At 55.3% G+C, this 21,940-nt stretch overlaps 1 protein-coding gene across 1 annotated transcript; it reads right to left on the bottom strand.

Moving 5' to 3' along the window:
• Positions 1-1,862: 1,862 nt before the first annotated feature.
• On the bottom strand, positions 1,863-20,747 carry MCM5 (minichromosome maintenance complex component 5). Its single transcript, XM_037847938.1, has 17 exons — positions 20,615-20,747; positions 20,212-20,386; positions 18,524-18,650; positions 18,304-18,432; positions 17,148-17,320; positions 15,125-15,280; positions 13,278-13,444; positions 11,649-11,820; positions 10,519-10,630; positions 9,102-9,245; positions 8,658-8,723; positions 8,321-8,497; positions 7,337-7,449; positions 5,822-5,950; positions 4,795-4,937; positions 2,974-3,101; positions 1,863-2,164 (listed from the first exon to the last, which is right to left on the bottom strand). Exons 2-17 carry the CDS (start codon positions 20,376-20,378, stop codon positions 2,063-2,065), a joined length of 2,205 nt encoding a protein of 734 aa, XP_037703866.1. The 5' UTR covers positions 20,379-20,386; positions 20,615-20,747; the 3' UTR covers positions 1,863-2,062.
• Between the last annotated feature and the right edge of the window lie 1,193 nt (positions 20,748-21,940).

The following is a 21,940-nucleotide window of genomic DNA, read 5'->3' on the forward strand; positions in this document are numbered from 1 at the left end:
AGAGCTTCTGCCGCATGAGGCTCGGTCTGCTTCCCCAGGCCTTCGCCATGCTGTTCCCCCTGCAGAATGTTCTTCCCTGCACCTGCACCTGGAACGTTGTACACTCCCGGCAAAGCTAGTTGTGACCCCCTCATCTCCCAGCTCCATCCTTGCCAGTCGTGCCATCTACCCCAGGTCAGTCCCCCACACTTGACCGGCACCTCCTCTGGGCCCCACGACTGTCTACCCCACATGCCTGGCCTGGGTTTGGCACAGGGCTGCCCACCCAGTGAGGATGAGATGGAAGGCAGTGTGGAATGATGGGGCGAGGGGGAGCCGGGTGGAATCCTGACCCTGCATTCACTTGCTGTGACAGATGTTTGCCTTTCCCGGCCTCAGTTTCCCAGTCTGCAAAACGAAGGGGACCACAGCACCAATGCTCACCCACGGCTGCTGGGAGATGTTCATTCCAGCTTACAAAGGGGAATGGGAGAGCTTTGCAGTTAGTACACTCACTGGAGAAAGACAGCCCACTGCCCCCATTACCCTCAGGCGGGGAGGAAGTGGCCGCCAGTGACGCAAAGCCACTGTGGTCGGATCAGTGCGTACTCTAGTTGGAACACACCACAACCGGGACAGATTTCAGTACTGAAATAGATGCAGCCAACGCTCAGTCACCACCTGAACAAGATGAAAGCAGGAAAGGTGAAGGGCAGGAAACGCTTTTTCAGAAGTATACTACAATGCTGTCAAGAAGACCACTATCCAAGCACAAAAACAAAAAGCAGTTCAAAAATTCTTAAAATTACCAAAAAAAGAAATGGGCTTTGAAGAATGAGTCAGAGGAAAACTGACTTAGCTCATAAATTTCATCTTTCCATTTCTCCTTACGGCATGGAGTTGGAAAGGGCTTTAAGGGGCTGGAAACTTTTGTGCACAAATGTACTTGTGAGTCAACAATGACAACAGAGACGAACGGAGCTTTTGTGTATTTTTAGAAGATAAAGTAATTTTACTTTGAGTTATTTGTGACTGAATTATCTTCATTTTTATGTAGCAGTTACTTTTTAATATATCAGTTGCTAATAAAAAATGTTTAATGTATTTCTAAATTTGTGTTTTGCTTGATGCTTTATATTTCTCAAACCATGTATTTTAAAAACCAAATAGTTTGCTGATTTTTCTTTAGTTTAGTGAATTCTCTTTCTTAAGAAAATATTGATGTTGATACTTTGATATCAGGCAAAATAATTACCAAAATATTAGCCGTTTTGCTTTTTCCAGTATTGCCATCACCAGTGCCTTCTATGGTGCCATCTTCACGACTTGTAGTAGTGAATCCAGTGACCTCCAGGTTACTGACGATAACCTGAGGCTCAGACATGAGGGGCCTCACTCAGGGCCCACAGCTCACAGGTGGCCCTACAGGAGAAAGTCCGTGGAATTCCAGCACTTCTGCTCTTTGTTGCTGGAACGCCTGTGTGAATCCGGAAGCTCTTGCCACACTGCTGGGCCCTGCCTGGCCCTTCACAAACAGTAGCTCATTTGTTCCAAGTACAACCCCGTGCGGCACGTACTAGAGGCTTCCCTGTTTCTGATTAGGAAACCCAAGCAGACAGGCAGTCTGGCTGCAAAACCACGGCCCCTGCATACCCGCTACGCTGCTGGGAACAGCTGAGGCAGGAGGGCCTCAAAGCACGTTCACACCTGCTAGATCAGGCTGAATTCTCACCAGCACCAGTGAGAAAAGAGCTGAACAGCTGAAGAAACTGGAGGTCGAGAGCCCAAGTGGCAGGTCCAGACTAGAACCCAGGTCTGCCTGGCCCAGGCCTGTTGAGGGCAGGATGGAGGAGGTCAGGCCATTAGGTGCAGAAGCCAACAGATGACTAAACACAGCCTCACTTTATTATCTCAACAAACTGCAAAGGCACATCCTCCTGGAATCGCAGAGGCAGAGGCGGATGGCTGCTCCTCCCTCCAGGGCGGGGTCCCTGTGTCCCAGGGACTAAGAGGAGGGCAGGTGGGCTCGAGATGATGCAGCCGGGAAGGCAGAGTGACAGCGACGGTGGCAGGGCCAGGGGGCTCACTTGAGGCGGTAGAGGACCTTGCGCTGCAAGCGATGCTGGATCTCGCCCCGCCGCAGCATGAGCTGCAGGACCTTGTGGATGGCATGCTCCGGGTATTTCTGTGGGAGCACAGGGCTAGATGCAGGGACTCCACCCCAGGACACGCCACTGGCCTGCCCACAGGCCCCACGGAGCCCCAGCACCCTCTGCTCACCAGGAACTTGACAGTTATAAAAGGCTTTCGTGCCCTTTGGTAATAACAACAGTGCACACGTCCTGAGCACACTGCTGCACAGACCGCTACTCCACAGCAACGTCTCTACGTATATTAACTCATTCCAGCCTCACTGGCTCTTGCCATCCCTAAACCTCTATGCCCCAGTCTGCCCACCTGCAGGATGGGGAGGACACCACCCACTGCGTAAGGCTGCTCTAGGATGGGAATGAAAAGGAGCTGAGACCAGTCACCCAGGTCGTCTAAAGATGACAGGTTCTGCCCAGCATCCGGAATGTCCTGTCTCCCCCTGTGAGGGCAACAGCTCCCACCCCAATGAGCTGGGAGGCTTGTCCTCTTGGCTCTGGGCACCCACCCCCTGAAAAGTCAGGCAACAGGGAAGGGACAGATGGGAAGGGCTTCGGGGGGCCTGGGTGTTCCACTAGGACCCACTACTTCTCCTCTCCCCTGCCCCTTGCGGGATAAACACCCACCCATCCCCAGCCAAGGCAGTAGTGGTCCCCAGGAGAAGAGTAATGGGCAGGGGCAGGTCTGGGACAAGGGGCGGCAGGTGTGCAGCTGCCCCACCCCTCCTGCCCCCACCCTGGAGCCTCTCTGCTGAGCAACAGGACAAGGTGATGTGGGGGGCAGGTCTTGGGAACCCAAGAAGAGACCCCCTCACCCCTGCCACCCTGAGCCCCAGGGGAGGCCCACCTGCTTGGTGAAGTCCTGGATGATGCTGTGCTCCGACACCTGGGAGCCAATGGCAAAGCGGCGCTTGAGCTGCTTCTCGATGCGACTCAGCATCTCCTGGTCCTCGTGGCTGGTGAAGCCTTCCACCCCTGCAGCATGAGAAGGGAGGTAGGGGTGGGATCAGGGAGGCCAGGACCTCCATCTGCCAATGGCAGGGTGGCTGGGAGAGATGGAGGACAAAGCCAAAGCAAATGTTTGGGGAAATGTTCCAGGCAAAGTGAACAGCAGGTGCAAAGGCCCGGAGCTTGAAGCACACCTGACTCCTTCAAAATGCCGTTCAGGAGGGCGGACAGAGACACGGCCAGAGGAGCAACAAGGGGCACGTCCTGTGGGCACCTGTGGGTCCCCGTCAGCCGTGACAGGAGCTGCACTTTAGTCCTGGAGAGATGAGGAGCCACTGGAGGGCTCTGAGGGAGGCACATGAGCTGGCTTTTCTGAGAAAACCAGTAAAGGTAAAGAAAATCATGCTAATCCTAACAGGGATTCCATCTAGCTTCCTAAGGTAGTAGGCCCCCAAGTTGAGCCAGAGGGGCCCCGAGGAGGGAGGGCAGGCTGCCATGGGGCATCTACAAGGCACCCAAGTAGCCCTCAGCAAGCAGGCGGCTCACAACTTGCAAGGACAGCTGCAGGGTCTCCCCTGGGTGTCCCAGCTTGAGGAGTGGGTGGGGCTGTGGGTGGGAAAGGCCATGAGCAGGGATGAAATCAGGAGCCTGCAAGGCAAACTCCTATACAGCCTGCAAAGCCCGACTTAAGTATCACTGCCCCAAATCACTTTTGTTCCAGGCAGAGGGAATAGCAGGGAACCTCTAAAGATGACGCCCTCAGGCTCCTGCAGAGCTCCCTTAGCAAGTACTTCGTGTGACAGAAAGCCCCTCCAGGGCAGAGACTGAGTCCTCACCTGGGCTGTGCAAGGTCATGACCTGCCCCGCACCCTCATCTCCTCTTCTCCACCCCCCATCCCATTCCAGTCACACAGGCCTCCGGGAGGTTCCATGAACTCACCAGGCCTGCTCCCTCCTCAGCCTCTTGGCACTTCCGTTCCCTCTGCCTAGGGTGCTCCTCCTCACTTTAGGTGGGCCCTAAAACAGCCCTGTCACCCTCCTCCCACACCCGGCCTCACTTCCCACCACCGGCCTCACAAGCATGTGTCTCTTTACTGCCTGCCTCTCCCCGGCAGGGCAGGGACTTTGTGATTTGCCCGCTCTTTTATTCCCAGCACCTAGAACAGGGCCTGGCATTTAAATGCACCCGGCAGTATCTGCTGGGTGACCCCAGGGGAGCCTGGCACAGAATCAGAGCTCAGGAAACGTCTGCTGAAGGGCAGAGCCCAAAGGGGGCAGACACTAAGAGTTAGGGTTCCGACAGGAAAAATGCTGGCCTGGGGGTCGGAATCCGCTTTCTAGCTAAGTGGCCTCGAGTACCATGTAGATGCATGTCTGAGTGTCAGTTTCCTCGTCTTTAAGACAGGAAGGGCTGCGGAAAGTAAAATGAGGGAAATACCTTTAGAAGCACTGAAAACAGTTATAAAGAGTGCAACAAACAGAGGGACCAACAGTTCTTAACCAACAATAAACATATCATTGTCATTAATAAGCTGGGTCAAGATGACAGAGTTCAAGGGTCAGGAGAGAAAATGGGGAGGGGCCTTACTGCCAGAAGGAAGCTCAGAGAAGCTCAGCAACCGAGGAGAAGCACCAAGCACCGAGCACTGCGGGCCCCAGCAGAAGCTCTAGGCTGGGGAACCCACGAGACCCCAGGGGACCGGGCCCAGCGCCTGCTCACCTGACAGGGTGCCGGACAAGGCAGCATCCAGCGTGGACACCTGGAAGAGCCTCAGGGCCTCCTCCACGTCTGCCTCGGTGGCGAAGGGCTGCAGCTTCATCTTGCTGAGAGCCTCAGCGATGCGCACAATGGCCTCCAGCTGCCTGCAGGGGAGCGGCGGGGTGCTCAGGGGGCCTCGGAGCTCTCTCTCCACTCACCCACCCCATGGGGGGGGTGTGCCCCAGCCAGGAGACTGCAGAGGAGGCTGCCAGCTTTGTCCCCCTTAACCTATTTCCCTCTCCTCCTTATTGACGGATCCCCAATTTCATTCCAGCACGTGCCACCCAGCCTCACTTGCAGCTGGGCATGTCTGGGTTGACTGCATGGTGGCCGGCGGAATTTAAGGAGTGTCCTTAAAAGGTGAGCCCTTTGCTTCCTTTCTCCCCTCCTGACTGGAGTATAGAGGTGATGGCTAGAGGTCCTGCAGCCCATTGGGATATGAGACAAGAATGAGCCTGCAGGAGGCCTGACAGCTCTGAGGAACCTCATGCCAGTCCTGCACCACCCACCTCAGGACTTTTTGACATAAGAAATAAACTTCTAATTTATTTAAGCTGCTTTATTTGGGTTTTCCATCAGGTATAACCAAATCACTTCTGACTAATCAGTGATGGGCTGATAAGAACTAGGAGAGTTAAGAACTAAGAAAACTGAGGCCCGGAGAAGGAAAGCAGTTTCCCTGCCCTCACCCACTCACTGGTCGAGGCCAGGACCCAGGACTGGCGACTCAGGCCTGGGTCCTTCCCTCACCCTCAGGCGGCCTCACAGACCCAATGGGGGAAGCCACACCCATTTCAGAGCAAAAGGTCCCAGGTCTCCCCAGCCCTGAACACACCAAGAAACAGACATGACAGAGACCACTGTTCACACCGCAAAGGACTCCTCTCTGCCCAGCAGACCTTGGTTCACGATGGCCACTGCCCTGGGCAGCACGTCCTGCTGGGTGAAGGGAGGCCCGCCTGCCCGCCCAGCCCCGGGCCGTGCTCACCGCACAGTGATGGGGATGCTGGAGCGGCGGTCACTGTCCCTCTCGTGCTGACGGGCCCCGCTCCGCATGATGATGTACCTGTTCTTGAGCTTCTCCGCAGCCTCTGCCGACAGCCGGGGGCCACACTTCCTGCAGGTCGATAAGGAACAGGTGGTGTGATGCCAGGAGGGCATCTTGGGGTGCCCAGCCTGTACCCGACCCTCTGCCAGCTTGCAGGCACGTGCTTTCCCACCACACCACAGGTGCTTTCTTGCACGGGCTGGGGCACCGTCAGAGCTCATATTTAAATGATATCTGGGCTATGGGCAGGAGCCACAGGGATCGATGTAGGGAGGGAAAAACAGCCACCTTTGTCAGCAAATGGTGGAAGAAAGGCAGGAATGCCTACAGAGGAGAGAGCTGCCCCATCCTTGCCATTAGATGGGGTGTGACATTCTACCACTAGTAACCCCCCCAGGAACCAGCACTGGGTACCGTCGTGACCACAGCAGTGTCACACAGGTCACCAGAGCCCCTGAACCACGGGCTTACACAGCAGCCCCATCTCCTCCACCCCAACCTATGATGATACCCCAAGAGGCCCAGCAGGACAGACTGGGTGGGGAGGGGAGCTTGGAATCCAGGGCTGACTCACACTGCAGGCCCAATCCTCCAGGGACTGGGCGACAAAGGGCACAGACCCACAATGGAGCCCTGGGAGCTGCTAGGCTGCTGCACCCATCCCCGCGGCCCGGTGGCAGGTGGCGAGTCAAGGAGCCACTGCCTGCAGGGCTCCACCCACCCAGTGGAGGGCACCTGAAGATCCCTGAGCCCCAGGGGGTTAACTCAATCTGAAGACAACTGGGGTTTGTGTGTTAAGAAGCTCAGCAAAGCTTCGGCAAGCAGACACCCAGGTTCAAGTCCTGACTCTACCACCTCCTACACATGACCTTGGACAAGTTAATTCTTTTGCCTCACCTTCCCTATCTGTAAAATGGAACGATGGTATACCTACCTTTGAGGAAAGGTTAAAGTTCATTTATGTATATAAAATGCTCAGAATAATGCCTGGCAAAAAATGGGTACTATGTAAGTGTCCACTGTTTATGCTGATCGCCATTACTGAGATTCAGTGAGAATAAGTCATAAATTTGCAGTAGTCATTTACTGAGTGCCTACTGGGTGTCAAGCTTATGCCAAGCACTTCCTCATTATCTTACATCAACCTGGTGAAAATACGGCTGAAAGGTCTACGGACTTGGCCAAGGTCACACAGCCAGAGGGCTGGGGCTACCCAGAGTTGGGGTCCACAAGCACCACACTGCACGTCAGAGACCAGGGTGTCTTCAAGGCCATCTAAATCCTACCTCTTCGTCATAGAGATGGGGAAACTGAGGCAGAGAGCCACTGGGTGACTTGTGCAGGTCGGAAAAGGAGCAGAGCAGGGCCTGAGGATTAGCATCACCCCAGCTGTCCTGTGTGAGGACAGGGACGGCCGGGCAGCCCCACGCCCGCGGGCCTGCATCCAGGACTCACACTCGGCAGTAGGCGATGAACTTCTTCAGCTTGGCCAGGTCAATCTCGCCCTCCACAGCCTGAGTCTGGGTCAGCGCGCTCACGTGCAGCGTGATGACATGTTTGGCCAGCATCTGGGGCAGGGGGTGGAGGGGAAACCGAGTCGGACTCCAGGCCCTCCCAAGCCTGGTCCCAACGCAGAGGTCAAGCAGGCAGGGCGGGGCAGCTGATGGTTAGGGCCCCAGGACCACGCAGGCTGAGGGAGGTTCAGACACGTGCTTGCACATACCAGGCCCTTCTGAGGAGGGCGCCTGGTTTTCCTTTAAAGAGACCTTTAGGTTTCTTGTCCCTCCTGCCCACCCACCCACACTCTGCATGTACATGGCCAGGCCCAGCCGAGGAGAACCAAAGCCTCTGCCCCAGGGGTGGGCATTTGATGGAATCCAAGGCAATGAGAGTCTGACCTGGGACTTTTGATAGGAATAACTGAAAAGAGGAGGCCCCTCTCCTCTTTCCTTGGAGGGTGTTGACAAGACAAAATCTTGGAGCTACCAGGGGCTGTCTTTGCCACCATAAAGGAGGCCTGAGAACAAACCTCCACCAAGGAGAGTGGAGCAGAGAGCAGGAGGGTGCCTTGAGAACAATCTCTGGGAGCCTGAATCCAGAGGGGCCTTAAACCAGAGCTTCCTCAGGACTTGCCAGCTACAGAAGCCTAAAAGCTCTTTTCTTTCAGAAATTTGCTAATCAGAACTGGGGGTCTGTTAGTTGCAACAAAATGTCAAGTCCTCCATTTCTCACACAAGGGACTGAGGCCCAAAGAATGAATTACCCCAACTCACACAGCAGGTCATCCACAGCAGTGGCAGGGCCCGGCTGCAGGGCTCCAGACCCCTCCCTGTCCACTGCTCCCCGCAGTCCACAGCTGACCAGGCCGGGCCCCACCCTCGCCTGCCCAGCAGCCAGGCCCTGAGCAACCCGTGGCCCCCAGCGTGCCCCTGGACGCACCACATCCCTCTCCTCGTTGTGCTCGTCCTTGACAATGAAGATCATGTCGAAGCGGGACAGAATGGTGGGCATGAAGTCGATGTTGTCCTCCCCCTTCGTCTCATCCCAGCGGCCGAACACAGAGTTGGCTGCAGCCAGGACGGAGCAGCGGGAGTTCAGGGTGGTTGTGATCCCGGCCTGAGAGGGGACAGAGGAGGAGGGGGAGGAGATGACAGACAACCCCAGGACATGTCACCCCACTCCGATTCTGGCCTGGCAGCTGCCTGCAGAGGGGGCCTCAGTTCGGCCATCAGGGCTGACCGAGTTCAGCTGGGTCTCACCAGGGAGGCTTGCCTACCTTGGCAATCGAGATGGTCTGCTGCTCCATGGCTTCGTGGATTGCCACGCGGTCGTCTTCTCGCATCTGGTTGGGTGGAGAGAAAGCCCATCAGACCCACGTGAGTGAGGGGGCAGGGGGGAGCAACGGAGTCAGGAAAACTAACAGCGGCCAACATTCCTGAGTGTCAACTCCATGCCTGGGTGATAATAAGAACTGTGTCACCTCTAATCATGGTGACAACTGAGTGGGCCTGGCTCTCCTCTCCCCGTTTTCCAGGAGTGGAAACCAAGGCTCAGAGAGGTTAAGCAACTTCCCTAAAGTGCCCTGGAGTGACAGGGATTGAGTCCAGGTCTCCTGGAGCAAGCCAAAGATGTTTCTGCTGCCCAAGCTCAGGTCACACACCCCAGCCCCATGGTCACTAGGTGCCACCACCTCTCAGTCAACACAAGCTGGCAGGCTCACCTTGTCAAACTCATCAATGCAGACAACCCCACCGTCAGCCAGGACCATGGCTCCGCCCTCCATGATGAAGTTCCGGGACGAGGGGTCCCTCATGACCGAGGCCGTCAGGCCGGCTGCACTGCTGCCCTTCCCAGACGTGTACACCTGAGGGAGGCAGGAGGTGTCGGGGCCTAGCCACAGCTCCATTGTTGACCCCAGTGGGTCGGAGGGTCACACCTCAGAGCTGCCGGCAGAGCCTGGAACTCAAGGCTTCAACTCAACACTCCTCCCTCTGGAATGGGGAGGCCGCACCTGGTCTGGCTAGATGCTGCCCCCTCCAGGGTGCTCACCTCTATAGCCTCACCCGAGCCTCACCCCAGCCCTGCGCAAGGACTGCCAGAGGCCCAGCTCACGGATGAGAAAACTGAGGTCCAAGGAGAGTGACACACTTCAAGTCAGACTTGAAGCTAGAAGGGGGTCTCCTGATTCCCTGCAATGCATGCCCCCCTTGTAAAGACCCGCCCTGCCCGACACAGTAACCACACACCACATGCTGCCACCGAGCACCTGAAAACGTAGCTGGTGCCAACTGGCTGAGGTGAAGTATAAAGCACATGTGACTTCAAAGACAGCACTAAAAAAAGTTGCAAAATATCTCAATCACTTTTATATGGAATTACAAGTCAAGACAATATTTTAGATATACTGGGTTAAACAGAATATATTATTAAAATATACCTGTTTCTTTTTATGCCCATAGATGGTATCGTTATAGATAACCTGGCATACTTCATAGCCAAAGACCACACCTCCTGCCGGCACAATCCCCCTGCACTGACAAAGGTGGGCACTTCCTCCCCCTCTGCTGACCCTCCCAGACCCTGCTTATCAGCCCCCAGAGGACACAGCTATCAGACACTTGGGGTGAGATCACTGTTCTAGCACTTAGTGGTTACATGGTCTTGGGTAAGACACTTGACCATCCTGTGCCTCAGTTTCCTCATCCATAAGGTGAGGGCACTAGCACCAACCACAGAGGTGGGGTGAGGACTAAATGAGTTAATGCACATGAAGCACTTACCACAGGCCCAGCCTGTGGTCTGGGTTACTAATGTCATCAGTGTTACCCTTTAGCAGATGGGTAAACTGAGGCTCAGGGAAATTTAGGGGACTTTCTCAAGGTCCACAGCTAATTCCTGGCCAAGCTGATAAATAAACCCCATCCTGACTCTCAGTCCAGTGCTCCCACATCCCCCACCCCAAAACCCCCTATTGGTTCCTTTCCTCTTCTCTCTGCCATCCTGACCTCAGCCAAGAGGAATGAGGAAGAAATTCTGGGCGAACCGGCCCACCAAAGGTGTTCAGAACCCAGTAGCCTCATCTACCCTCCCCGCTGGGGCAGCCAAGGGGGAGAGAAGGGCTGTCCCAGGCCACTTACCCCAATGGGAGAACACTTCTCCACAAACTTCAGCAGCTGGGACTTGGCCGTCCCAGGGTCTCCCAGCATCAGCAGGTTGATGTCTCCACGGCGAGTGAGTCCATCGGGGAGCCTGGGGAGGGTGGCGAGAGGAGCCAGGTGAGAGTCCGAGGGCTGGGACACAGGCCAGTGGCTAGGACGGCAGGACTGCAGTCACTGCCAACCTGTCAGGGGCCTTGGAGTGGGCGGAGGGAGCAGGGCCTCTAGCCCACGGCCCATGTCCATGACCAGCTCTGAGGTTCCCTAGCCACAGCAAGCCTGGCCTAAAGATGGAGGATAAAGCCTGCCTCCCAGAGAAAAGGAAATGACAGGGTCAAAGGAAATGACACTTACACAGTGACCCCATCCCAACTGGGTAAGCATTTGACAAACATCCCTCTCAGCTGGGAAGAAAAGAAGGGGAGCCTTCAGTGGGCTGTGCACAGTCCAGGGGAAGGGTCCCAGGAGGGCCAGCTCCTGGCTCCACCCAAGTGACTGCGAGCAAGTCTTTCTGGCTCCTTATACCTCAATATTCTCATCTATAAAATGGGCAGAAGAGGATCCTTCTCACAGGACTGCTGTGAGGAACTGGGTTTCAGACACAAAAAGGCACATAAAGAGATCGCCTGGCACCTAACAAGAACTCAGTAAATGCTACTTAATAAGGCTAGGACTGTCGTTTTCTATGTTTCTACTATCTTATTTCAGAAAAGCACCTGATGGCCTTTGGGTGTCAGGTTTGTCAGCTGTTTTACTCAGGTGGAAACTCGGGGTCAGGGAGGTGGCATCTCCCCAAGGTCCCGGTGAATGAGGAGCAGAGCGGCGATTTAGTCCCAGGTCTCCTGGCTCCGAGCCCAGTGCTCTCCCCACTGCACTTACGGGGTTCCCCCAGCCCAGCCTCCAGCCAGGGTCAGGGATCTCTCCAAACAGGGGTGCACACATTAGCCCCCCCAAAGCTGACAGCAAGACTGGGGGTGAGGTGGGCTAGGAAAGGTGCCTGGGGGTCGGAGGCAGGGCTGAGGGTTCCAGGAAGACCATAGAGAGCACCACAGTCCTGACCATCTGGCAACCCCCTCCCCAGCCCCCGTGGTCAGTGGGCCTGGACACCCCACCTCTTGCGGGAGCCCCCAAAGAGCAGGCAGGCAATGGCCTTCTTCATGTCTGTGCCCCCAAAGATGGAGGGGGCAATGCTCTTGGAGATGACCTCGTAGACGTTGGGCAGGGCGGCCAGGCGGCGAAACTCCTCCTCCTCTTGCGGGGTCACGGCCCCGGCAAAGCTGCGGCCTGGGCAGGCGAGAAGGGGGCGGGCGCTGGGTGAGGGGCCTGGACACAGCTCTCAGCCTTGGCCTGAGAAAAGACGGAGACAGCCCCGCCTTCCCGCCCCCGTCCTACCCACCACCCCCTAGCGCCTCATTCCCCAGGAGTGGGCCTGCTGCTCCAGAGCCCATGAGTGAGGGAAGCGGGGCAGGAGTAGGGGGATTGGAGGTATCAGAAGGCCGGATCAGGTGGGTCCTCGGGGACCCCCAGAGAGTCTTCACTCTACTGAGAGGGACAGAAAGCCATCTCAGCTGAGGAGTGACATGATGCCAGAGGTTATACAGCGTCGATCGCTCTGGCTGCTGTGCAGAGAGGATGCAGGGGCAAGATGGAGACGGTGATGGTGAGAAGGGACAATCCAGGGAGAGCTGACAGGGGGCGTGGGCCAGGGCAGAGGAGTGATCGGATCCAGAACAATCCCTGAAGGTGGAGCAGGTAAGATTTGCTGAAAGATTAGACGTGGGGGTGAGAGAAAGAGAGGGTGGAGCTGCCACTGGCTGAGATGGGAAGACAGATGGGGAGAAGCCAGTCTGAGAGGGTGGGTGGTAAAGCCCTCAGCTCTGGTGATGCTGCTGCAGAGATGCCTTCCAGACGGCAAAGGACACGTCAAATCAACAACTGGATATAAAAATCTGGAGTATGAGGAGACATGAGGCTACAGATAGAAATCTGCAAAGTGCATATAGGGGCTTTTTACATCTGTGAGATGAAATGAGCTCTATCCAAGAGGACCAGAGAGTGAGCCCTGGGGGACCCGCCCCTCCAGGTCAAGGCCCTGAAATCTAAAACCCTTGCAGCAGCTCCCCACGCCCTCAAGTTAAAGCACAGGCTCTTCATCTGAGCATTCAACGCCCTTTACGTGGCCCGACCCACACATACCTGCACCCACGCAGCACCCCGGGCAGGCCAGGGGTTTCACCAGCTCAAGACATTCCTCTCCCACCTGGAATATCCTCCTTGTCCTGCCAGTTTTCAAGGCCCGGCCCACACACCCCTCTGCCAGGGAGCCGCCCCACCAGGCACTGGCCGCTCTCGCCTTCTCCTTCTCGGACTTGGAAGCCTCAGCCCCATCCTGTACTGACCCCAGTTGTCTTATTTCTCCAACCAGACTCTAAGCTCCTTCCTGCATGGAGCCTGGTGCATTTCACTTCTCTTGTATTTGTTTGGTGATAGAGAAGCACAGCCTCCAGTCCTTTAGCCATGCATTTAGGCAAATACCCTCAGCCCTGGGGCCCCCGGCTGGGACTGACAGGTTGAAGTTCTAGGGAGACAAGATTTTGCTTAATGTAAAAATGGACATTCTGACAGTATGAGCACTGCAAGGACATCCTGGGCTACATCCCAAGATAATGAGCCACCTGTCCAGAGAGGTGTGCAAGCACAGCCTTTGGGTAAAGCCATGCCAGGACCCCAAGCCAACTCACCAGAGCCATCTGTGTCCACCTGGATGCCCAGGACACGGATGTAGGAGCTCCGGATGCCCACGCCCACCCTGTCGCGGCCTCTGCTGGAGGTCAGGCCAAACTTCTTAATGGAGTAGATGCCCATGATGGTGACCCTGTTCCCGGGCACGACCTTGTCGCACAGGTACCTGAGAGCAGAGGACAGAGGAAGGAGAAAAGGTGAGATCCTGGTGGGGGACAGCAGGTCCCTGGCTCCACCCACCAGTCTCACTCATGTCCACCTTGGCATTTCCACCAAAGGCACTGAACTGGAGCAGCACCACTGTGAGGCCCAGAAAATAGGGTGCTCCCCCTCCTCACAGCCCAGTCCATGTTTGGATGGTTTTGCTGCTTGGAGGTGTTGACAGGCCCTGGTCGGGTGGCAGCCAAGCAGGAAGGCAGGCAGCGGCCTAGCCCTCTCCACTCGGGGCTAGAGCCCCATCCCCATCACCTCTGCCATCAGACTCCTCAGGTGACCCCCTTTTGCCAGCTCCTCATTCCTCTTCATTCCCTCCTAGCCTCCTTGCCCGGGCCCTCCCCATTTCTGCTCTTCCTGGCTCCACGATCTCAGCCAATCCTTGTGCCTCTGGGCTTTCATTTCCTCTTTAAATAAGATAATGGAACAAGGAAGTCTCTAAGTCCCTTTTAACCAGAGCCAGAGTGGCATGGAGGGGACTTGGACCTGTTATCTACACTCTGCCACTCTGTAGCTGTGTGACCTCAAGGAAATCACTGCACCTCTCTAAGCCTGGTTATCTCTAAGATGGGGATGATAAAATGACCTCACCTGCCTCAACTGCTATGGCATCCAGTGAGGCAACAGATACAAAAGTTGTTTCTAAAGCACAGTCACATCTCCATAGAGGACCACCACTGTCCTCTTCAACGTTCCGAGCGCCTCCGCCTCCTCTCTTCCATGCCCTCCAGCATAAGCTTTTAGGACTACATATACCTGCCCTTTGGAGAATAATCTAGTATATACTGAACACTTAAATTATGCCAGGAATTGTGCTAAGCACTTGACCTGCATTTTCCAATTTATATCTCACAGCAGCCCTATGAGAGATTTAAGGACTGTCATTACCCCCATTTTACTGACGGGGAAACTGAGGGTCACCAAACTCATGTAACTTGCTCAAGAGTCTGACACACTCTACTGCCACTGATGGAAGTTGATGAAAGCTGGGGATCCACTCCTCAGAAGAATTTACACATACAGAACGTTCACACACAATTTCGGAGCATCTGAGACAGGGTTAGGAAACCTCTCTAAAGTTCCCACCCAGGTCACCACTGGGGGCCAGGCCCAGGCCTAGCTCCCTCCGCCCTCTCTCCAGTTTGCTTGGCAATTTCTGAAGGCAGAATCTTAACAGGAAATCCCAGGGGGAGGAGGGTGTAGGGGTACCAGGCTGGGAAGAGGATTTTTCCAGTGGCTGATTTTCTAGCGTTGTTGTCTGGGCATGTTAGAACATTTCCCTGGGCCTCCCATTTCTAAAAGGTTGGGGAGATGCTCTTAAAACATGGATTTAGAAACCACAGATGTAGGCTCCAAGCCCCGCTCCTCCACTCACTAAGCCATTTAACCTCCAAAGTTACATTTCCTCATCTGCAAAATGGGGGCTGATGTGCCCTGACCCGGGGATCACAGGGAGTATGAGATGAAACCTAAAGGAAGTGACAGGCCCAGAGCAAGTGCTCTGTGAACCACTGTCCCTCCCCCTCCCCGGTCCTCCACCCACCCACCATGCTTCAGACAATACACATGAGCCACGCCCAGCACCCACGCAGGGGCAGCCAGGGACACACACCTCCCAGCCCCTGCACCTTACCTGTTGCAGAAGAGCTGCATGTGTCTGGGCATCTCGCCGTGGGGCACCGCGTCAGGCAACTCCTGCAGCTTCAGGGTCTGGAAGTCCACACACTTGCACTTGTCGGGCATGATGAAGTAGGGGTCCAGCGGGCACTTGGGGCGACCAGCCTGATCCCTGCACGGGGAGAGGGTCAGAAGCTGGTCACCAAAGCTACCCCATGAATCCCAAGGGCTAGGGCTTATCCATCCCAGGAATCACAGGATGAGACTGGCAGCAGTGTGTGGTATCTCCAGAAGAGCCGGGGACAGGCCGGAAGGGGGGACCAGGCACCAGATCAGGAGCTAGAGAACTGAGGCCCGCCTCCCCTGCTAACTTGCAGGGCGGTGGCAGGCAAGTCACACTCCCAGTTCCCTTGCAGACCTCGGTGCCCCTGCAGGTAGAGTGAGGCTAGATTATCAACAACCTTACTAAACCCCCACTCAGATCCCAAGACCTCTTCCGGTGAGACTCTAGGCACCTCTAGACCGTTCAGAGGGCCTGGGCTTCTATGTACCATTCTGTTCATCGCTCAACATTATAGCAAAACACACCCAGCAAGCATCATGGGTGAGCACCTGCCACGGACCAGGCACTGTTCTAGGTGCAGGGACACAGCCAGGAACAAAGTCCCGGCTTGTATGGCGCTCAAAGTCTAGTCAAGGGACACAAAAAGAAACAAACCAGGAAACAGCTATATACATAACGACAGGAAGGACAACTTACATGAAAAGAAATAGGCCAGCTATGTGTGTGCCAAATGTAAGATCTCAGAGGGCTGGGGGAGGCACCTCTGATGAGGTGACATTTGAGATGCCGGAAGGAAGTCAGGACAGAGAGCATGGGAGTCTGAAGGAAGAGTGTCCTAGACAGAGGAAACAGCAAGTTCAAAGCAGGTCCTGAGACGAGGGTGTACTTGGTGTTCCTGGAGCAGCAAGGGGGCCAGTGGAGGGAGATGAGAAGGGAGGTGAGGCCAGGGGGAACTGGGAGCAGGCCATAGTAGGACTTCACTGTGGGGAGCAGGGTGGGTGGGAAGGGACCAGGGAAGAGGCTCCCTTATAGATCCAGGTGACAGGTATTGGGGAACAGCACAGAACAAAGCAGGTGTGCCAAAGGTGGGGAAGAAATGGTCTGATTCTCTATGTGCACATTTCAAGGCAGAGCCCAAAGGATTTCCTGATAATGCGGATACAAGATGGGGGAGAAATATATTGAGACCAACAATCGGGGCCTGCACACGTGAAAAGACGGCATTTCTGTTTACTGAGAGAGCAACTGCAGGAGGCGCAGGTCTGGGATGGCATGGAAGGAAACCAGTTCAGTTTGGGGGTGTTCAGATTTGCCATGAGACATCCACGGGGGACGCCTGGCAGGCTGCTGGCTCTACCGGCCTGGAGTCCAGTGCAGCTGTACATAGGTCTTCTGCACACAGACGGTACTGAAAGCCTGAGATCCCCTCGGAAATGTGGAAAAGAGATGCAGACGGCTGGGCCCTGGGCCACTGTCACACGGAGGCCAGGAAGCTGAGAAGGCGCCAGCAGGAGGCCAAGAAAAAACAGCCAGGGAGGGAACCCCAAGGGCAGGGCCCTTTAGACTGGGGGTCGGCAAACCTTTCCTATGAAGGGTCAGATGGTGAATATTTTAGGTTGTGTGGGCCAAGAGGCCTCACACTCTGCTTCTGCAGCACGCATGCAGTCAATAGGCCTCATGCAAGGCTGTGACTGTGGGCCACGCAGGAGACAGGGTGGACCTGACCAGAGAGCAGGGTGCTGACCCCTGCTTTTCCCTGTCAACCCCGGGCTCCCCACACAGGTTGGCTGGGCATCCTGGCAGGGGAAGAACTCACCAAAGTCGAGGGACACCACATCCCGTTCACCACCCCAAGTCCCAGGCCAATACCACTGGCACCTGCCTGCCCAGCCCTCCCCAGTGGGCCTCCAAGAAGCAGCTACACACTGAGCCCTGAGTCTCTCCGGACCACGCAGGCTGCTCGGGGCCAACTCACGTGTTGCACTTTCGGGGCAGGGCGTAGCCCTCCAGGCCGGGGCGCATGGCGATGTTGGTGACGGTGTTGCGGCAGCTGCGGCACTGGATGGAGATGCGGGTGGCCTTGGCGCGGACCCCAGAGGCTGCGATGACAATGCCGGGGATCTTCACCAGGTGTGACATCAGGTCCGACTGTAACAGAGTCATCGGGGGGTGCTGGTTAAAGGGAGCCAGGGGAGACCTGAAACGTGTTGGGAAATGCCCAGGGTGGGGTATGAGGAAGACGGGCATGGAGCTAGGGGGTGAAGGTGGGGGGACGGGCAGCTATACTATTCAGCAGAAAAACTTTTCTGTATGTCCACCCAAGGCCAAGCTGCACTGGGATGGAGGAGCCTCAGATGTGGCCTCTACTTTTAAGGACCTCACAGCACAATGCAAGGAGGCACCAAGAGAGCACAGTTGGCTATAAAGTGGTGGATACCAAGAGGCCTAACCAAGCCCCCATGGTACCTTCCCGTGACCTCATGAGCACTAGCCTGGGAGGCAGAGGACCCATAGTCCAGTTCAAGGTCTGCTTTGGGAGCCTGGGCAAGCCACTCGTCACTGAGCCTTAGTTTCCCAATCTCATAACCATTCTCACAACAGATAAGGCAGTAACAATTTTTAAGCATGAACTTATGGTGGCGGTTTTAAAAATGACTCCTTATCTTTTAGATATGCACACCAAAAGTATGTCAGACAAAATTATATAATCTATGGAAGTTGCTTCAAAAGAGTCCCAAGATTGGCCACAAGTTGCTAATTACCAAGCTGGATGACGAGTACATGGGGATTCATTATACTATTCTCTTCACATATTAATGTTTGAAAAGTAAGTAACAAACAAATTCCCAGCCAACCTGCTGCTTCCCCACTGGATATAAACTCTGGAGGTCAGGAGTTTGCCCATTTAGTTCACCACGTTTCTCCAGAAACTGACTCAATGCCTTGTCCACAGAAGGAGCTCAGAAAATTTCTGTCCAATGAGTTCCCTTTTACAGAGGAGGAAACAGGTTCAGAAAGGCCGTGACTTGCTCAGGGTCACACAGTTGGCGCCCAGTTTGGCCTGTATCTGTAGCCCCTCTCTGCCACGCAGCAGCAGCCACCACCCTGGGACGGGCTTCTAGAGGACCCACCTTGAGGCTGCGAATGCTGGACGGGCTGGCGTCCGACTTAAGCATGACCTGGATGTCCTGGAGCACCTCCTCGCCCATGGGCCGGGGCCGGGTCACCTCATCAGCCACCTCCTTGGCAGCTTCCTCCAGCTGGAGAGGAGAAAGAGGACACGCTGTTAATGGTCAGAGCAGGGCAAGTTTGGCAGAGGGAGCGCTCAGGAATGTGGTTCCTTCCACTCACCAGCTGTAGGTGCTCAGCTGGCTGCTTATACAGGTAGTCAGCCAGGTCCTCATCAAAGCTGGCCAGATCCTCCATCTCCACCTCAATCCAGTACTCCCCCAGGTTGTAATGCCGTTTGAGTTCATCCCTGGAGTGGGCAGGTGGGCATGGGGTTGGGGCGGGGGGACACCAACACTGGCTGAGATACCCCTGTGGATCAGAATCTCCCCACCCTGCAGCCACTGACACATCACTCCTCTTTCCAAACTCACATCTCATTCCGGGTCATTCCATTATTTACCCCTACAGTGGCCCCCAATGCCAACAGTGGTGTTTCTCCAAAGAAACTTCTATGGAAGCAGTCCACGAGATACTGGAAGGATACTGACATATGCAAAGAAAGGGTTCTGTGCACAGGACAGTTTGGGAAACACTCGGTGCAAACGAGTTCTTTCACTGCAGGACTCCTCAGAGCCTTTAACTCACTCCTGGAGAATAACACACACTCCACAAATTGGAAGAATCTAAGGCAGCAGGGCCTTCGTCTGTCTTGTCAACAGCCAGACTCCTCACAGAGCATCCCACAGGATTAGTGTTCCAAGAACACATTTTGGGGATCACTGATCTATACACAGCCTGCTCCCCAGCCTCATCTCAGGGCCCACCCCCCTTTCACTATGTCCAGGGACTACTGTGAGCCCCTTGCTGTAACAGGCCATTCCTCTGACCAGGCAACCGCTCCTACTTGGAATGCCTTCCACACTGAAACTCTTCCTTCCGCCAAGAGTCAACTCAAAGATCAGTTCCTCTGGAGGCCTTCCCTAACCCTTCTGCCTTCCACATTCCTCCTTTGAGGCAATTATCTCCTTGTTGGTGTCTATGCTTCGTCCTGCTGATTAATGAACTTCTCAAGGGTAATTATCATTTTGTATCTCAGAGCCTGTTACACAGCAGGTGGTCAAAGTCACCTGGTGCATGAGTAAACGGAGGCAAAATGACTGTATCCACTTTACAGAAAACTGAGGTCTAGTGAGATTATCACTCAGAAGTCACTCGACTAACAACTGGTGAGGCCCAGTCTTGAGCCCGACTTTAACAACCATATGTTCTCTGCATTTTAAGGTCTGGAGGAAAGGGGCGGAGCCTACAAGGATTTGACATGCCTCAGGTTGTACAAAGCACTAGGAGCGGTAGCCCAGCACCTGGAACAGTGTCTGACAAATCAGGTGCTCAGTCAATAAAAGCTGCAAGACTGAATGAATGAAGTGAATCATAACTACTACCTTCACCTTTCACACCTGTAGAGAACCTGACTTTACCACAAGATAGCACAGACATAGTGTGGAGGGACAGTAAAGGCGGATGAACCGGGCACAAGACCTGGATAAAGAACCAAAGGACCATCTCTGCCCACCTGCTCCAGCTGGGTTGCTGGTGGCCTACTCAACAGGTGACTCACTCAAAAGTTAACCCCATGCAAAACCACGGACCAGGGGGGTGAGGGGGGGGCTTCTAACAGTGGGAAAAGCACTTTGCTGGGACCAAAATCCCCAAGACCCAGGGCAGGCCCCTTCACATGTCTCCTGGGCTCTATGACACAGAGTCTGAGTGAAGAGGTGTCGCCAGACACGGCCATTTCCCCAGTTCCCAGCTCCACGAGCAGAGTGGCTTGCAGGGGCAGCTCTCCTCCAGCCCCCTGGAGCCCACACCTGTATTTGAAGGTGAAGCCTGTCCGGTCGGTGCCCACTCGGTACTGCCGCAGGAACTCCTTGAAGCGCCTCTGCAGCTGCGACTTGCGGGCCTGCCCCTCATCGGCCCCGGGATCCCCCCCGAAGCTGTCGCTGTAGAAGACGCCAGGATCATCGAAGCCCGACATGACAGCACCTGGCGCGAGAACGCAGAGTTAGAGCAGGCTGGGGGCGGTGCGCCTCCGAATGAGGGGCAGGGGGCTCCCGGCTCCGAGTGGGGGGCGGGGGTGGCCCTGGTCGTTCCCTCCCCCTGGAGGTCCCACCCCAGTTCTCCCAGGAGAAACCCCTGCCCTACCCCCTTGCACCCCCAAATGAAACTGCAGCAGACCCGCCGTGGGGCCGGCACCACTCTCCCCGGCCTCACCTCTCCCTCCAAGAGCTCCGCGGACTCAGGGACACCAGAACTCCACGCTCCGCCGCCCAGTTTCGCGGGAAAACCGAGACAGCGCCCTAGGCAGCCGAGATTGCTGCGCCCCGATTGGCTGGCCGTGTCCCCGCGGCCGGCGATTGGGCCGCTCTGCGCCCTCGCGATCGAATCCGGAGTCTCCCGAGCCCCGCCTCCCGGGCTGGCTGCCGAAACGGATTGGCTTCGGGGGTGCATGACGTCAGGCTTCGCCTACTTCCGGGCTCCATTTTGTGTGGGGGACAATTTGGCGCGAAACTTCTGAGTGGGAAGGAACCCGCAGCGGGGCGGGGCGGAGGCAAAGATGGCGGAGGGATTAGCCTTCGGGAAGAAGGACAGACCCCGCCAGCTGGCGGGAGCGTTGAGGGTTTTTTTCTGTACTTTTCTTAAGCCTTTTTAAAAGTCTCATGGGGAAATGATCCCTTTCAGAGCCGTGGAGTGCAAGAACTACGAGTTCAGAAATTATCTGGTCCCGTTGCCGCATTTTGCAACAGGAGACACGGGCCCTGAGAGGAGAACACTTGCCGGGGTGTAATCCAACCCGCAGAACCCGTAGCTGGTGGCCGGGAGAGTCAGGATTCCAACGCCTGCGTCTCTCCCTGCTCGCTTAACTAACCGCCTCCAAAGTTGAAGATTAATCAGAAATACATCACCTTTGGTCTGAATGCCTCTAGAACCAAAATCGTACAAACTTGTGATATAGGGGATGTCTGGTTTGACCCAATTGGTGGTTGGTTTGTTTTTTTAATTGTAGAAAGTGTTTAGTTATTTGGTAATGTCAAAAAATGGAGAAAATTCACAACCAGATCTCCAACCTAACTTGAAAATTGGAAGATTTGGCAAAAAAGGAGCCTGCCTTCTCAAGTAGCAACAGGAGATGGAGCTGGGTGACCCCTTATTCTTCAAATGGGCATAAGCCCCCCAATTCACCAGGGTCCCCACCCAGTCTGAGTCCCATGTGAATTGTGACCCTTGCCCTATTTCAACTCCCTCATTGTGAGATGGGAAAACTAGGGCACAGAAGGGCAAGTTGAAAGTAGCAAAGTGAGTTAGTATCCAAAGCCAAATTCTCCCAACCTCTTGCCCCTGTGCTTCCTTCCCATTGCCCCATCCGAAGCTTTACAAAATGGTGAGCCTCAGCAGGCCTTTTAGGAAGCTTTGTTTCCTCTGCCTCTAGAACAGGCTGACACACTGCCCTGCCCCATCCTCGGGTGACTCATGCCAGCTGCTGACAAACAAAGTCAAATACAAAGCTGGGAGAGGAAGTGGCTGGACTGAGCCTGTCAA

This window comes from Choloepus didactylus, chromosome 8, assembly GCF_015220235.1.
Source record: "Choloepus didactylus isolate mChoDid1 chromosome 8, mChoDid1.pri, whole genome shotgun sequence".
In the NCBI taxonomy this organism is placed as follows: domain Eukaryota; kingdom Metazoa; phylum Chordata; class Mammalia; order Pilosa; family Megalonychidae; genus Choloepus; species Choloepus didactylus.

Excerpts from the sequence above, each read along its gene's own strand:
- MCM5 (XM_037847938.1), bottom strand. The coding sequence starts at position 20,378 with ATGTCGGGCTTCGATGATCCTGGCGTCTTCTACAGCGACAGCTTCGGG. Across the intron at positions 13,445-15,124 it reads ATGCAGCTCTTCTGCAACAG|GTACCTGTGCGACAAGGTCG; the intron begins GTAAGGTGCAGG and ends CTCTGCTCTCAG. Across the intron at positions 10,631-11,648 it reads TTTGGGGGCTCCCGCAAGAG|GCTCCCCGATGGACTCACTC; the intron begins GTGGGGTGTCCA and ends CACCCTCCCCAG.